Source organism: Podarcis gaigeae, assembly GCF_964106915.1.
Source record: "Podarcis gaigeae genome assembly, chromosome: 4".
Taxonomy (NCBI): Eukaryota; Metazoa; Chordata; class Lepidosauria; order Squamata; family Lacertidae; genus Podarcis; species Podarcis gaigeae.
The window spans coordinates 52,895,068-52,909,581 of record NC_139677.1 but is presented as its reverse complement, the minus strand read 5'-3'; the positions used below and the strand labels follow the sequence as shown (position 1 = coordinate 52,909,581).

The following is a 14,514-nucleotide window of genomic DNA, read 5'->3' as shown; positions in this document are numbered from 1 at the left end:
GGCTAATTAAGTAATCGATGGCATTTTAAACTGGTGTGTGTGTGTGTGTGTGTGTGTGTGTGTGTGTGTTATTGTTTTCATTAGTTACTATAGTATGTATTTTTGTGTTTATATAGTAAATGGCTCTGTGATCCTCATATGAAGGGTGTATTAAAAAAATAAAACATTCTATACAATACAAATAATTTCTCTTACATCTTAGGGTATCTAGAGGAAACACTTTGACTTGGATTTTGGGGTATCAAAAGAAGTGCTGGATCCAGTTCCTAAGACTGACAATCCTTGGTGCCAGAACGAATATTTATGGTGGTTTAAGGGTGAGGAGTAACCCCAGTCAGGGCATTTGTTAATGTGAATTGCTCAGATTTGTTTTGCTGGCACAGTGGGAGACATGGATTGAATGGGAAGCCTTCTCCTTCTACACTGGAACATTGTGCCAAATCAAGCTGTAATTTCACTGGAAAGCACAGCTATCAGAGAAGCCTGCCATGAATTTGTACAGCTCCTTGTGATCCCCCCTCCCCTCCACGTGACAAGAGGCAGATGGAATTTCAGACTGTAAACACCTTTACTGTTTTATCCTCTAGCTGCTACAGATGCCATATTGCAGCACACAAAATTAAATGGCTCTTAGATTATGTGAAATTAAAATATTTATGATCATTCTTCATTAGGCAGCAATTAAATGAATGCACTTACTCCCATCATAGTTGAGTGTTGCAAATTTGGCCTGCTTCTCTGCACAGCCGGCACTGTTACAGACCCTCATCTGTAGCTCATACCAGGTTGCCTCCTGAAGATCGTACACAATGTATGATTTGGTAAGAGAGGTTCTCTGGGCTGTAGTCCACACTGTGGTGCCAAAGGGCCTGTATTCCAGAGTAAAGGAAGTGATTGGGCAACCACCATCATTCCAGCCAATAAGGTTCAACCTTACTCGAGTAGTGTTAATACTGGCAAAGAGTTCTTGCTCCTTTGAAAACTGTGGCTCTGCAAGAAAATACACATGCAAATAGAAAGAGTTATAATAAATGGATAGCAAAACAGAGATTTTCACATTTTTCAGATGGGAGACGAACATTTAACTTGCAAGATGCAAACATTAATTTCTTTTTTTTATCCTTATATAGCAATTAAAAAGTCAGCTATCTGTACTTCTTCCTTTTCTGTCAATATTTCTCCTTTTACAGGTCACCACGGATTTTATGGTGCAGAGATGTGCTGGGATGGGAATGATGAGGTCATTGATAACATCCAAGAGGCACTGTTTGCCTTGTGTCTTCCAGCATTGGCTTCAGTGTGCAACTCCAGAGATGTGTCTCAGCATCCCTTGAAATATTGCAGAAGTTGCCGGAGTGCAAAATTCTACAACTGTTCACTGAATGCAAATGCTTCACTTAAAAAATTAAGAAAATGGTAACGTCTCTGCTTACGCAATGGTTCTTTGGCTGCAATGCTAATCCACTGTGGGTTGTAATCCAACACTTGAATAATAATGTAAGTGATAATTGGGTCTATGAGAATAAATAATGGCTGTTGTATATTCGTTTCAATCTGTATGTGGGCTTTTAGCAAGGCTATATATTCTGGTCTAACAGGACCATTCTGATTCTTGCACCAGAAGCTACAAAGTTGCTAGTGTGGTTGATTTGTGTCTTTGAAAACACGGAAGTGTTTCGTGTGCCTTGCTTAGGTAAACAAGGGAATCCTGTTAGACCAGAGGAGATAACTACAGTTATCTGTAGCCAAGAGCTTTTGCTTATTCTGTTTCTGTTTCTTAAAGATTGACCTTATAGTGACTCTAATCCATGAATGCACTAGGACATCCAGGTTTGCCAAAGTCAGCAGAAAGAGGCCACGCAGAGGTATGTGCTGCCATTTCTAAGCAGGAGTAGCTGAGGTGTATGGACAAGGCCTAGTTTATGTGGCACACATACATCAAGTCTGCAGCAGACTACAGCAAGTTGTTCGAGCCAATGACTGATACCTGCACTCTTGATTTCCACCCCCCCCATGAAGTCAATCTTTTCACTGGATTTATGCATGAAAAGAGGCCTGAGGTGGAAGCTCAGAATTGGCCCCAATTCAACTGCTGCTCAGCCAAACCCTCTGCTGTCTGAAAGCATCTACCAATCACTTGTTGAGCTACAGGTGACATGCTGGCTCAGCCATTTACTCTAAATCTAGCATGCGCTGTGGTTTCTCCAGGATGAAGCAGTCAGTTTCAGAGTTTACATCTCTGATGGCTCCATATATCCAAGAGTGCTGCTTTTGAAAGGGAACCAGGAGGATGCAGTTAAGCAAGGATTCCAGTTAGGATCTTCAGTATTCTGCCTGAATTTCTATCTATATGAATTGACCTTAACATTTTAGTTTTGGCCAGCAACAACAAAAAATCAAAAGTTTTGAACAGAACCTAGGGGCCACTGTAGGACTGCTGATATTAGGGTTGTTGGTTTTGTTTCCAAAACTTAGCTTCTTTGTCCACTTCTTCCATACTCAGCATTCTTTTCATATTCACAATCAGAATTAAGAAAGCATTTAGACTATTATACAAAAGTGAAGAAGTTGTATAAAGAGCACTGATTCAAAAATGTTTGGTAACTTTGAGAGCCCTGGAAACTCTCTTCATTTTCATTTTTTTCTAATATGAACTTTGGGAGCGGGACCCCCAACGTGGCAAAATATCCAACCGTTAAAAGGATGTCAAGACTGAACAAGCAAACTGAAAGTGCCAGACCATAAGACACTACAAAGCCAATTCCCTTGCAGTACTACATAATGTATGACACAGATAAGTGGCTATTGACCTATTTTAGAATCTAAATCATGCAACCATCACTTGTTTTAGAATAAAGACACACTATGATTTCAAGTACCTTTCCCAAGTGTTTTGGCTTCTATGATTTCACTGATGCGTCCTGGTCCCACTCCATTCTGAGCAGTCAGTGTGAACTTGTACCACGTTCCACACTTCAGCGTCTCCAAGCGGTAGGAACGTTCACTGGGGCTAATAGGGAAACTGCCCCACTGCTCGCTGTTATCCTCCGAGTACTGCAGTATATAACCTGCCAAAGATGCAAAGATATCAGAATTAGAGTAGGTGGTCAAAAGGTGTGAGGAAATAAATGAATCACAGGAAGTTTCTACGTTAAGAGTATTAGGGGTCTTCAAATCTATTCTTGACTTGCCCACATGGTAATGTTTCTGGACTGAGACAATCTCCTTTGCAACCAAGAATGCTCCTGATCTCTGGAGCAAAGGGTGGTTATCTTTCTGAAGACCAGGAAAGGTACAGTGAGGCCAAGATGATAATTTTATTCTAGGTTGGATAGATTGATGCTTGTCTTGTCTTTAATGGATCAGATCCAGACTATGCTAGGCATACTTCAGTCTCACTGAAATAAATAATAATATAATAATAATAATAATTTATTATTTATACCCCGCCCATCTGGCTGAGTTTTGCCCAGCCACTCTGGGCGGCTCCCAATCAGTGTTAAAAACCGTACAGCATTACATATTAAAAACTTCCCTGAACAGGGCTGCCTTAAGATGTCTTCTGAACGTCAGGTAATGGGACAAACAGCCTGAAGGTACACGGGGGCCCACGTGGTGAGCATTGTGACAGTGGTGTCCCCATAGGAAGTAGGCATGCCAGTAATTTGGGCATGTGGCCTACTGCACATAACTCAATGTGCAGGGTGCCACACATCCAAAATAACTGCCTCACTGATTTTCCAAGTGATTGTATTGCTCAGAGACATTGCAGGGGTGGATGAATTAACTCTATATTAAACTACTGGGAATAGAACAGAGTACATTTTTACAGAGACTACTAGGTGGCCCCCGGGGACCCCTGTTTCTGTCCTTTGGGCAAAAGCAGGTTGCTCTGCGCTGAAGTAAGGATACAGGTAATGCTATTGCAATTTCATAAATGTATGCACCTCTTATCAGAAGAACAGCTGCTAAATTAAGTGTATAATTTTAAGCAAAAGGGGAAGTCATACTGACATACAAAGCCCATTACAGAGATATAGTATGCTAGAATCATTTTAGGCCCACTTAGATAAAAAAAAAGAACTAATGGGCAGGCTATATCAAGACTGAGCTGGAGGAGACTTGAGGTTGTTACAACAATCAAAACTTTCCTAATAGTAGCATTTCCTTCCCCCCAAACAACCATCAAATATCTATCTATCTAGAGGAACTAACAGTATTTCCTCTATGGAGAACATTTTTAAAGAACTATATAATAAATAAATTATTATTATTATTATTATTATTATTATTATTATTAATAATACCCCACCCATCTGGCTGGATTTCCCCAGCCACTCTGGGCGGCTTCCAGCATAATATTAAAATACAATGATTCATCAAATATTAAAAGCTTCCCTAAACAGGGCTGCCTTCAGATGTCTTCTAAAAGTCCGATAGTTGCTTATTTCTATGACATCTCATGGTAGGGCGTTCCACAGGGCGGGCGCCACTACTGACAAGGCCCTCTGCCTGGTTCCCTGTAACTTTGCTTCTTGCAGTGAGGGAACCGCCAGAAGGCCCTCGGCGCTGGATCTATGCCTACAGATTCTGCCCTCTGCAATGTAGGAAGGCAGATACAGACTGATAACATAACTTCCCAACAGATTTGCACCTGTAATTTAAAACAGGTGGAGAATGTAATTCACTATGTAATGAAATTTCCCAAAGGACTGCTGAGAAAAATTCTGTCTCATTTAACAACCTTCTCTGACCAAGACATTATCCGTTTTCTCTTAGAAGATGCTTACCCATATACAACACCACAAGAATTAGTGCAGAATGGCAGGTTTTGTCTGAGAATTGTAAGCATGTGTTCAGTTCAATTTTAGTTTAAACTGGGCTTTACTCGATTGTGCCATAAATTTAAATAATCCTATTTTATTTTTCATTTTTCATTATTGTGTTGTCTATTTTTATTTGACTGTTGATATATCAGATATTTTTGGAGTATATTTTAAAGTTGTTGAGGCCAACATCTAGTGCAATAAATTTAACGACAATCACTTGTACAAAACAGCCTCCTCTCCAATAGTCACTGCTAGGCAGGAGGCCTGGATAACCGACCACTGCTTTCTCTTACACAAATCTACCATGGTGTCCCACTGCTAGGTATCAAGCTAGAATGTGTGAATCACTTCTTTGCAATAAAACATTAGCACTGAAAAATGAACCTGGACACTGTTACCTCGAATAGAACTACCACCATTATCTCCAGGGATCCAGGAAAGAGTGATTGAGGAAGATGTGGTTTTGGACACAGTAAGTCTCGGCTGGTCTGGTGGAACTAGACAGAAGTAGTTAACAATTAGTGCATGACTTCAAACTATTCATAAAGACATCTATTGAAGAATTGTTTGGGGCTGGGGATAAAAAAAGCAAATCATATCTGTCAGTGTGTCTGTTAGTTTGACATCTCCAGCTAAGACTAAAAGACAAGTTCTCTTTTTCTTAGATATGTAAATACTATATAATTTTATCTGTCATTTCTTAACCTTAATTTTGACTTTGACTTTCCTATCACTACAATTCCTGAACAATCTCCTTCCAAGATGCATGGGAAACATATTTCCACCCCCACCCCTAATTTATTACTTGAGGAAACACTGTACACCACTGTCACAAATCACTATTGGGGCACAGCAACGCAGCAACATTTCTGGTGATGTCAGTGAAATCGCCGGAAAACTGACCATCGGTGCTAATGTCAAGTAGCAGCTAAAAGAAATCACTGAAACTTTGTCCCCCTACCCCGAGAGGCCTGTTCTCTTGCAGAGTAGGAAACCATGCCACATTGCTACATTTGTTGCAGGTCCCACTTGCAATAAGCACCAAATTCATAAACTGAGATTAGTCAGGGTGCTAAATTTCATTCTCTGGAGTATCCTCAGTGATGTAAGAGGAATTACTGGAACAATAATCAAAGTGCTGTAATCTCACAAATAGTCACAATTAAAAACAAACAGTTTTCTTACCTTGCACCTGCAAATTCAAAATGATTTCATCTGATCCCCAGTTGTTCGTGGCTACACAGCTGTAATATCCCGAATCCTCTGCTTTCACAGTACGGATGACAAAGCTGCCATTACTAAAGATGCTTCTTCGCCCATCAATCATCACTAGACTGGGTGTCCCGTTACTACCTCACAGGAAACAAAATTCATACATTAAAGAGGTTACAACCAACATTACTCAGGAGTGGCAATTTGTAAAAGCACAGGAAAAAGCAATTGCCAAGCAAGAACGTCTCCTAGTTCTATAACAGGGTTAGCCAATGGGGTGCCACTCCCATCATCTCCAGCCTGTGTGCCAAAGGTCAAGGATGACAGAAAATGTAGCCCCCCAACAACTGGGAAGCGTCTCGTTGGCTACTTGTTTTAGAGGCTGATAAAATTCATAAAGGGCATTTGAGTGTTTTCCATGGCAGGACATGTATAATGAAGAATATTTTGCAAAATACGCTGGTAACAAACAATGGCTCGCTCCTACAGGAGGCAGTGATGGCAATCAACCTGGATGGCTTTGAAAGAGGATTGGATGAGAGAGCTATCAATGGCTACTAGCTACGATAGCTGTGCTCTGCCTCTCCAGCCAGAGGCAGCCATGCTTCCAAATACTGGAAACCATGGAAGGGAGAGAGTGCTCTTGCGCTCTTGTTCTGCTCCCTGGTTTCCCACAGGCCTCTAGTTGGCCACTGTGAGAACAGGATGCTAGACTAGATTGGCCTGATCTGGTGGGCTGTTCTTATGTTCTAACTTCTTCCCACCCACCTCTTTGGGGAAATGAGTCGGGGAGAGAAAGTTCTGACCTTCTCAAGCCACTTGAGGGGAAGAGTCAGAGTTAGGGCTAGGGGCTGCGTGTTGTGAGGTTAGGAACCCCACACACCATAGTTTCAGGAGCAAGGAAAGAAAAAATGACACTCTTTTCATTTTACAATTCCCAGAACTGCACGCAAACTGCTAACCTTCCCCCCCCCCCGCAAAAAAAACCCTATACAGATAAAATGCTCAGGTTTCATGCTAACAGCTCTCTATTGCTAGCACAGTAAAGGAACAGGGTGGGGAAGAGGTGTCCTTTATCCCTTTCCTGTTGCTGAAATTTCATCCCCCCCCCCCGAGAAGCCTATTCTTTTACAGAGTAGGAACTCACTGCATTCTGCATCTGTTGCAGGTCCCATTTGCAATCACTCCCCCCCCTTCCACCACCACCCTCCTCACACAAAGTTGCTGGTTACCTTTCTTTCATCCATTTGACTGTAGGAGCAGGGTCTCCAACAGCCTTACAAGGCAGGATAATGTCTTTCATCCATGGGGTTGTTACTGTGCCGCTGAAGGTCAGAATTCTGGCTGGAGCTGAGGAGTGAATAAGAAAAAAAGGATTAAAATGCAGTGGTGTGGCACTATATTCTTCAGAGGTGTGGCCAGGTGTGTGTGTGTGTGTGTGTGTGCGCGCACACGCACCAAGATAAATTTAATATTTAAAGCAAAAGTTAAAATGCTTCTGGCTACAATTATATGAGGCAAATTAACTTCAACCAACATTATCACGCGGCTTAAAGGAACACACAGAAAATACGATCAATGTTGAGATGGCAGGGGAGGGAAGGGACCCTGAAGGTAGCTGGGAATAAAAATCCTATTTAATTCCTGATCCCCTTGTTCTGCACTGGAAGGAATCTGTGAAGATTGCACATGTGCTTATGGTAAGTGGCCTTCAAGTATGGTGCATTTCAGGTGACATCAAAAGTACTCAACTAGCAGCATCCTTGTTCATTCCCTGCTCCCATTTGCCAACATTTCATAGAATCATAGAATTCTAGGACCCTCAATGACCATCTAGTCCAGCCCCTTGCAATGCATTTATCTCTCTGTCCTTCCATGTGCTTTGAAACAGCATAGCAAGAAGGATGAACAGAGATGAAAAGTAACCCATGGGTGGCACTGAAATTAGTTTTAGTCAGAACAAGCTCACTGAAATCAATGGAAGTGACTAATGTCTCATCCACACTTCCTCTTGTCCCGTGCCTAGAAAGCATGGCTCTCATGGGTTTTCCGCTTGCCCTGCTCCTTTCACAAACGAGCAGTTTTCCCTGGGCGAAAGAAGAGGGACAAGAGGAAGTGCTGGATAAGCCCTAAGTTAGGTCCATCAATTGCAATAGGTTTACTCTGAGTAAAACTCAGTCGAATACCACCCCATGTCATGTGTCCCTGCTCCCTTCCTCCTCATTTTTCCTGTTTCCAAATCTACTGGGGTTTTTGTTGTTGTTGTTGTCCCTTATAGCACAATAATACAGCATTAACTTTGGATTCCAGACCACCCTATCCACTGTCCTTACCAAATCCATAAATAGCATAGCTGTCAACTTTTCCCTTTTCTTGCGAGGAATCCTATACGGAATAAGGGAATTTCTCTTTTAAAAAGGGAAAAGTTGACAGCTATGATAAATAGAAAGGAAGGAAAGGGTGGAGAGGGAAGGGATAGCAGCCATAATTGCTATCTTCCCTCTCCAGAGGCATAAAAGTAAAAAAAAGTGACTCGCAAGTGGGCAGAGTGCTGTTGTGCTCATGCCCAGCTTGCAGGCTTCCCACAGGCATCTGGGCCTTTGTGAGAACAGGATGCTGGACTAGATGGGCCATTGGCCTGATCCAGCAGTCTCATCTTATGTTCTTAGAAAGCTCAGAGGGATGGGGGGAGGGAGCAGTTGGCAGCATCACAACCACAGTCCCATGTGCAGGTCATAATCACATCTACAGTTTATACAAAGAGTTCCAGGAATTTCTTCCAGATTAGGTCACCTATGTCCAAGGCTTTGTGCCTGCCAAATAAAAACTTCTCTTTGATTCTCAGTTCTAGCATATATATTTATTCTTGCAAGACCTGCTCAGGATTTCCACTCTTGTGATACTATTTTGCTAGCCATTTGCAAATATTTGCAGTGTTTTGGAGCAGAGATTGTCTTGTTATTGGTTTTATTATTATATATGTTGTTTGGGGAGTCTTCTTGGCTGAAAAGTGGTATATTTCCCCCAAAATAAACAGATTTTTGTTCATGAAGTATGCACATCTGTGCAAAACTGTGTAAAACTAATGGCTGCAACAACATTTCCTGTTTGGGATATCTGCTCCACTTGTGAAGTTTTCCCTTCTTTGCTCCGTAACAAATCAGTACAAACAACACATTTTTAGTTAACTTCTAACAGGTGGCAATACCAACCAAGTTCATCCTTTGCAACATGTTTTGGTTTTTAGATCTGTATCTTTGATACTCTGACAGAGGATGGGTAGCTACTGAAAAATGTCAGTATTTCCTTTTCTGCAGTGACGGGAAATGTTGCTAAGACAAGGCAGATTTTGACAGTTCACTCAGCCTGCATTTAAGCTCCTGTAATAATACATGAGCACTAAATGAAAATAAATGAATTGTGAACTGCCAAGAAATTTACACGTGAGAATGACATCTGACAAAATAAGCAGTGATGTTGTGGCACACCAGTAGTGAAACTGAGGCAGCTGTGAGAAAAGCCAGGACACTTTATGCTTCTCTTCCGACCTGAAGGCACAACAAGTATTAAAGCATGTGAGAGAAAATTTCTGCTAGTTGACTGGAAGGGACCAATCCACAGCTCATTAAGCAGCTGACACTGGACATTTGATACAGCCGCTCCCAAGGGGCTTAGCAAAAGCAATGCCTAAATCAGGAAACTTGAGTTTCTCACAAACAAGGACATATTGGTACATCCCTACATAAGCTCTTGGGGAATTAAAATCTTAGCTGAGGGTGAAAACTAGTACTGCCACCATACATAACTTACAAGTTGCCAAGCATTACACCAAGTTGCTTCTGATTCTGGTAGTTAGCACATATATATGGGTTAGGCAGGAGAGAGCTTAATAATGAGCCCCAGTTCAGGTGAGACACAAAGCCAAGACCTCCAGATGTTGCTGAATTGCAATTCCCATCATCCCTGGCCATTGGCCATGCTTGTTGGGGGCTGATGGGAGTTGTAGTTCAGCAACTTCTGAAGAGCCAGAGGTTCCCCATGCATAGGCTAAGCCAGACCTTTGCTTAGCTTGGTGCAGCAACAAAAAGAGATCCAGAAGGAGCAAAGCAGCTTCCCAGGTGTCTAAGACTTGTTTAAAACAAAAACTGAGCTCACTAGTGTGCAGGCAACAGCTGGAGTTGCTTATTCAATTATTCAACAGGAAGTACCCTAAGGAAGAACTCTGTTCCAACCATTTCTCCCTGCCTTGGACATCTGAATGCCTCCTTCCTTCCTTTATCCAAACACTGTCCGTAACTGAAGAAAGAATCCACCTGAACAGCAGCAGCAGAAGCAACAAAAGATCTAAATTCAAAGCTAAGTCTTCAGATGCTTGGTGAACATCTGCAACTTTTCCTATAGATCATGTGAATATTTGAATAGCCTGGACCTGTTGTATTCAGATTTCAGTGTTACTACACTCAAGGCATGTTTGCACTCCCTCTTGTGTCTGTTGAGCAACACAAGCTGTTTAATATGCATTGGAGGGGATGTCCCATAGGAATTCTATGGAAGCCTGTCCTCCTTTCCCCCAACCAGCCCTGAGCTGAGCCTGCTGGCACTCTGCTAGACCCAACATAAAGTGCCATCTGGGGCTCACATATGGGCATTTGATAGTCTGCCACTGTCAATGCCTCCTGGGTGGAACCTACACCTGGAAACCCACGAAGTGCAGAAGGGCCTCTTGTTATTGACATTGCCAAGGTGTGCTGCAGTGAATCCAGCACATTGATCAAGTGCCAGGGTGAAGGAAGAACGCCCAAATATCTACACATCTGTTCACATGCAGCTCTGTGTGCATAGGAGAGGATGGGCTGTCCTTTAAAAAACCTTCCTTTATTCCATCCATTAATGTAATTATGATGCTTTATATACATTAGGTATAACTGTTTAATTGTACACTGAAATGGAACGTAACAGACCCGCTTTGAGGAAGACAGAAGTCTGTTGGGAAAGATCAGTAATTGGGAATTAAGAACATGGTGGCATAGGTTTTCTTTTAAGAACTTATGGATTTATGGAAGTATGTATGTTTTTCCTTTTGTTTTTATTTTATTATTTTTGTTAATTTTGTGTGTGTGTGTGTGTGTGTGTGAAGTAAGAAAACTAATAAAAAGCATATAAAAAGAAAAAAGGAAATTAACTTAGAACGTATCTCTGCTCCTCTGCCATGAGGTGTTTAACTTTAGATCACATGGGGAAGGTTCAATTGCAAATCTCCATTTTGTATGAGTTGGACTTCAGTTTTTGTTCTCAAGCACGCTAGAAGAAAGGATGGAAGGCAGGCTGTGGTAGAGACAGAGCTATGTTTCAGTTCTGTTTTGAGTAATTTAATATTCCTAAGATGCTATACCTATGCCTGGATAAGCTTATGATATTATGCAACTATTTGAATGTAACATCATTGTTCTGAGTGTCTGTTTTCTGTTAGTAAAGCTTTGGAACCATATTTTTGGTCTGGACAATTCTTATTTCAAGAAGAACCCATTTTTATCCTTCCTATTTCTTCCTAAAGCACAATATTAAGAACCACAATGCATTAACAAGCAATGTGCAAAATTAAGAATGCTGATTAGAAATAGCAGTTAATATGGAAGGAGAGACTACAGGCCAGGAATCCATTTTACACCAATTAGGCAAATGTGAGAACAGGCATTATTATCAAATGTAACCGGAATGCTTAATCTCGGTGGGTTTTTATCCTGTCCAAATAATATTTAAAAGGAAAATCTTACATAGCAATCCTTGGAGAGAGCAAAGGAAAATGGCTTCAGGAAGCTCTTAGTGGACCACTGGGATCCATAAAGGGGAGGAAAGGAAGAACATTATTCTATGAGCTATATGATCATCCTGACGTCGTGGTGCTCATGGCATCTTCAAGAGAAGCCTCGGATTCTCAAGAGGATTGTTCTAGTAAAAAATTTAATTAAAGTCACACACAAAAAATGAGTTCTGTTGATCAAAAGGAAGAGAAGTAAATGAAGCCTAGCTAATGAAATTACATTATATTGCTAGCAGATACTAGTGAGGATCCAGGAGCACAAGGCTCCTGATAGTTCTTAAGTGCCATCAAAAGAAACCTGCTTGTTTCTGTCTCAAGGGCAAAATGGCCTGCTCAGTTTTGCATCACTCTGCACCAGCAAACATTGTCAACGTATATCCAGATGTATCTCAGCAACCATGAAGGCTAGAAGCTTCATTTCCCCTTAAAACGATGATTCTCAGGACCCAGAACCCTGGTATTTATAATAGTTGCCATTCTCTATGGTATGTATGGTATGCTCTGTAAGGGTCTTTTAGCTGTTCAGAGAGATGATCAGTCTCTTTCTGGCCATGCCTATTTCACGTGGGATCATTGATGAATTCATTCCATCCTGGTTTTGAATTGATTTTAAAAAATGAATAAATCCATATTTAGATACACATTTTGTGATTAAATATGTATCTCATTGCACTTACTTCTAAATGCCTTTTCTTGTAAGATAATAACTTTCAAGGCACCGTGGTACATTTTTGAGCTAAGAAATGTATCGCAAAGTTTGGAAAAGTATCTTTATATTATACATCTGTGTAACTAGCCTAGGAAATGTGAATAAAGCTGGTTTGCTTTAAAATGCAAACAAAAAGTTCCTCCACACCCAACAGGTCTGCTTGCCAGACAATGCCATAATCCACTTTCACCTTTAACACTGTAATGTTTCAGTGGGAGATTGTGCAGATACTGTGCCTGCCCCCTGCTCTCCAGACTTTTCCACCCACCCGATCCTTTGAGACAAGATTAAAAGTCCTGTTTGGTGTGAGGTGGTGGGGCGGGAGGCAAGATCTGAACAGGAGGCATGGCCACCTCACCGCTTCCCATTGCATTGTTAATACTGCATTTTAAGTCCAGTCCCTTGGACTGCAAACCACTGTGATCTACAAATAAGCAGTTCTGCCCTGCAACAAGTAATTTAGGCTACAGTTTGAATCTCACTTACCTGGGAGTAAGTCCCATTTCAGTTCACTAGGGCTTACCCCTTATTTGATTAGGATTACAGCCCAAATGGCTTTTTCATCACTTCCAGCACCAAAAATCTGCTATGTTGTATGCTATCCATTTATGTCAAGCAGACTCCTCACCTTTAGCAAATGGTTCCACGGTGATAATTTCACTGCTATTGCCTCGCCCTGCAGCTGTCACAGCCACCACCCAGACACTGTATTGCCGATTCCGACTCAGATTTGGGATTCTGTAGGAAAATGAGTCAGGAGTAGCTTCGAATTCGCTGATTACCTGTGACAGGAGAGACAAACATTCCCAAACTAAGGTAAATGATGTACACAAGAGTCTTTACCTCTTAACCACTACAGATTGGGAAAAGTAACGTATTTATAATATTGAAACTTGGTCCTTCTTCTTCAGAAGAGCTCAGGGTGGGAGGCAATAAAACTAATTTGAAAACCAAAGATCCATTAAACAGTAAAAATTACAATTTAACATCAGCCATAAAATTATAGAGCAGCAACTATTTAAGAAAAAATTGAAGTTGAAGCATTTCCAGAAGCAAATAACCGTGTCTCAAGCAGGCATAGAAACAAAAAAAGTAGTTTGCAGCAACTGTAGCTCAGAGACAAAGCCATTCCAAAAACAGGGTGTCCACCCCAGAGAGCACCCTCTCTTGCAACCCCACATTGTATATAACTCTTGGAAGCAGCATACTGAGAAGGGTCTCTCTGACAGATCGTAACCTCCAAGCAAGACATTATAGGAAAAGATGCTCCTTCAGAAATTGGTCCTCAGTCATTCAGGGCTTTATATATATCATCATCGCCAACACTTTGAATTCAGACCAGAAGTGTATCGACAGTCAGGGCCATTCTTTCAGAACCAGTGTGATAGGGTTCAGTCTGGCTGATCGGCTTAACAACCTGGTTTCTGCATTTTGCACTGGCTGTGGCTTTCAAGTTATCTTCATGAGCATCTATATGCATGGATTAGTGTGGCAGGTGATTGAGGGCAGGTACATGCCTGGGTTTGCTCTTGTGATAGGTTGCTTGAGCTGTTGTGACTGGCTTTTTGTTATGATTTTTTGGTGGCATGCTACTTTTTAAATTTATGCACTTCAAATCCAGCATCCCCTAAACTTTGTATCTTCGCTTTGTTTTACGCCATCATTTTGGGGGGGTCACAGTTTTTGCCTGTTTATATCACTTCTAGTTATCTTGATAAATCAGAGGCAACAGATAGACAGAAAAGCACAAATACTAGCAGCTCACCAAAGGCACTAACGTCCCTCAGAATAGAGAACCAGGACACATCGCGGCATCAGCACCAATGCCCATCCTCTTGTGCACCCTAACAGTCTAGACACTCAGTTCGGGGAACCCGAGTGAGCAGATTCTGGAGGGGTTACTGCTTCTTGGCCCATATAGCTTCCCACCCACCCTCTCACAG

The 14,514-nt window shown here is 41.5% G+C and overlaps 1 protein-coding gene and 1 long non-coding RNA gene across 2 annotated transcripts in view; one reads left to right on the top strand and one right to left on the bottom strand.

Annotated features, from left to right (window-relative positions):
• LOC310842672 overlaps positions 1-14,514 on the top strand; it is a 461,768-nt gene that overhangs the window by 12,765 nt on the left and 434,489 nt on the right. The gene's annotated exons all lie outside the window — the stretch shown is intronic.
• The window catches only part of DSCAM (DS cell adhesion molecule), a 327,203-nt gene that overhangs the window by 44,879 nt on the left and 267,810 nt on the right, over positions 1-14,514 (bottom strand). The window contains exons 21-26 of the mRNA XM_083734745.1: positions 13,200-13,353; positions 7,274-7,391; positions 6,015-6,178; positions 5,228-5,326; positions 2,880-3,068; positions 700-990 (exon numbers count right to left, since the gene is read on the bottom strand). Of these exons, the coding sequence (XP_083590871.1) occupies positions 700-990; positions 2,880-3,068; positions 5,228-5,326; positions 6,015-6,178; positions 7,274-7,391; positions 13,200-13,353 (1,015 nt within the window). The remainder of the gene's footprint in view (positions 1-699; positions 991-2,879; positions 3,069-5,227; positions 5,327-6,014; positions 6,179-7,273; positions 7,392-13,199; positions 13,354-14,514) is intronic.